The sequence below is a fragment of the Atta cephalotes genome, assembly GCF_000143395.1.
Source record: "Atta cephalotes unplaced genomic scaffold scaffold01019, whole genome shotgun sequence".
Lineage (NCBI taxonomy): Eukaryota > Metazoa > Arthropoda > Insecta > Hymenoptera > Formicidae > Atta > Atta cephalotes.
The window spans coordinates 1-3,324 of record NW_012131083.1 but is presented as its reverse complement, the minus strand read 5'-3'; the positions used below and the strand labels follow the sequence as shown (position 1 = coordinate 3,324).

The window sequence follows — 3,324 nt, the reverse complement described above, 5'->3', positions numbered from 1 at the left end:
TGATGTTCTGATCAAAAATTCTCATAGAAGATCCAAAAATAGACAGTTTTTAAAATATTGGAAATTCCCCGAAATGTTGGAATTTCCAATATTTGACATTCAACTTATCTTATCTCGAATATTGTCCATTTTTGGATCTTGAGCCCATAAAAAGGACTTTTGATCAGGACATCATGATCTACATTATAGTAAAATTTCAGTCAATTTGACTGGAATTCATTTTACATAAGATTAGTGCAGGGTCCTTTCTGTTAGCATTAAAAATATATAAGTTATTAAATAATTTAACTCATATTTCTGTATGTATTTCTAACAAGCAAACTTGTTCAAAATTATTTGTATATATTGATAATGTGATATACTTTGATATTTAAGGTAAATCCTATAGGAGAAGATGGAAATAAATCAATTAAGTTGGCTATCTTAGACGCAATTCCTATAATTTCTATGGATTCAAGTATGTTTGATGAGAAAATGCAGAAAAGTAATGCAGCATCACTAGAAAAAGAAAAAGAAGATAAGAACATTCTTAATACTTTACCTATTGCTTTTGTTAAGGCAATAGAAGGCTATGAGAGTCAATTAGGAGAGGCTAAGCCACTTCCAAATTCTTATATTAGATTTATGGAGCGTAGTGGTGAAGAACTCGATGGTAAAATATTTTTGTTTATTTATATAATATAATGTTCATAATATTCAAATGTTGCTTAATTATATATTACAGTATTTTTTTCATTAATTAAGCAAATTTATAATATCCATTTCTTGTACCTCTCAGATATCATATTTATTAACATATTATAAATATGTTAAGTTCTTACTGTAATATGAACTTCTGCATATTATTGTTATTATTGTTATTATTACTATCATTTGAAATATTATTTTGACAGGAGAAGTAGAATATGATTTAGATGAAGAAGACAATGCATGGCTTTCTATTGTTAATGAAAGAAGATTGGCTTCTGGATTAACACCCGCATTGGAACCTGATACATTTGAGCTGTTGATGGACAGACTAGAAAAAGAATCATATTTCCAGCAACAAACTAATGGCGGAGGAGGTACTGCTGCAGATGAAGATGCAGTATGTTGCATTTGCATGGACGGAGAGTGTCAGAATAGTAACGCAATTCTGTTTTGTGATATGTGTAATCTTGCTGTTCATCAAGATTGTTATGGTGTACCATATATACCTGAAGGACAATGGTTGTGTAGGAGATGCCTACAAAGTCCATCCAGGGCAGTAGATTGCATCCTCTGTCCGAACAGAGGCGGTGCTTTCAAACAGACTGATCGTCCTGCGACATGGGCTCATGTAGTATGCGCTTTATGGGTACCAGAAGTAAGATTTGCTAACACTGTATTTTTGGAACCCATCGACAGTATAGAGAGTATACCACAAGCTCGTTGGAAGCTTATGTGCTATATATGCAAGCGCAAAGGAGCTGGCGCGTGCATTCAGTGTCATAAGAGCAACTGTTACTCAGCATTCCATGTGACTTGTGCTCAGCAAGCTGGTCTATGTATGCGTATGAGAACGGTACAGCCAACTAATGGTGAACCAATGTTGGTGCAAAAAACAGCTTTCTGTGAAACACATACACCGCCCGATTATCAGCCTTCTACGAATCCTGTGGACGCGCGAAGGAGAGCGATAGCTAACAAGAAGAGTACATCAGCGCCTGTTATTTCCATTCCAACCATACCACCCGAGAGAATCAGAGAAATTGCTAGGTAATACAAAAATTTTATTTTGATCTATATATGACAATGGTTATAATAAATACAATTTGAACATACAGTATAATAAAATCATTTTAATGAATTTAGATTTATACTTGTTATTTGATTTAATCAGTTTAGCGGAAGGGATACCAAAAAGAAGCCAATTAATACAACGTCTTATTGCTTATTGGACACTGAAACGACAATATAGAAACGGTGTTCCACTTCTTAGAAGATTGCAAAGTTCTCATCCACAATCTAGACCACCTCCACTTGGAGAACATCCCTCTTCGCCGACGCATGATGGTGAATTGCGAGGAGAATTGTATCGTCATCTTAAATATTGGCAGTGTCTACGTCAAGATTTGGAACGTGCACGATTGCTATGTGAATTAGTACGGAAGCGTGAAAAATTAAAAAAGAATTATTCAAAGTGTTAGTATAGCTACGACACACGATGAATAATATAGACATCGGTTTATTGATAAAAATTGGCATTAACCCTCAAATACTGAGATTGGTCCATGGGATCACGTGAAAAATACAAAATGCTATATCTATTTTTGTTAAAGTACTTTCATAAAGACTGATTTATGATGGTTTAATTAATAAAATATAGTTTTATAAAATTCTTGTGTTTTTATTTCAGTTGTTTTGAATCAATATCCCAGGGATTAACCTCAGAGGTAAAAGTATCACTATTTTTTTACCTCAGTACTTAGTAAGATAGAAAAATAAATCTGCAGATTTTTATAAAAAACTTAATGAATACTTTTTTATAATGCCAATTTATATACACATCATAAAACATATTTCTTTTTAAATATTAATTTTAAGAAAAATTGATTGCAGAAAGGAGAAGTGTTTATGGCTTCAATTGCGACCATTTGAAAGTGTTTTACGTACATTGTTAGAAGCTATAAAGGCGAAAGATACAAATGATGTATTTGGACAACCAGTTAATATCAAAGAAGTCCCAGATTATCTCGAAATAGTATCACATCCTATGGATCTCTCTACTATGCAGGTAATAATTTTATATTACGTTTGTTTATGTTTATATTTGTTAAAATATATTTCGTGACTCCATCACCTCATCAAAATATAATCCATAATTATATGTCATATTTTTTATTATAGGCAAAATTAGAAAAGCATGAATACCACTCACTTTCGGCTTTGGAGACCGATTTCAATTTAATGGTGAGCAATTGCCTAGCATATAATCGCAAAGATACCATGTTTTATCGAGCAGGAATGAAAATGAAAGAACAAGGTGGAGCTTTGATAGAACAGACTCGCAAAGACTTTCCTGAGGTTAATCCAGCCTCTGAACCCGAACAAGTCGGTTCTAAATCTAGAAAGAGAGAAAGATCGAATCGTAATCGTGTGGAAACAGAATCACAGTCCAATGAGAAGGAAATTGGCGGAGGGGTAAATAGGAGAACAGCAGTATTGTTCACTCGCAAAGCTAGAGCGCGTAATGCTAAAAGCAGTCAAATGTTTCTTCCAGAAGATGATAAAAAGAACAAAGTGATAGTTTTAAAATATATAGGTAATTATACACACACACACACACACACACACACACACACA

General features: G+C 33.4%; 1 protein-coding gene across 1 annotated transcript; it reads left to right on the top strand.

Annotated features, from left to right (window-relative positions):
- Positions 1-375: 375 nt before the first annotated feature.
- On the top strand, positions 376-3,287 carry LOC105625338 (peregrin; the record flags this gene model as incomplete). Its single annotated transcript, XM_012206671.1, is given in 6 exon segments — positions 376-652; positions 894-1,737; positions 1,862-2,161; positions 2,581-2,755; positions 2,869-3,253; positions 3,256-3,287. Coding segments are annotated over 6 exon segments (2,013 nt in total), but the record flags the coding sequence as incomplete, so codon positions are not given.
- Positions 3,288-3,324: the final 37 nt, after the last annotated feature.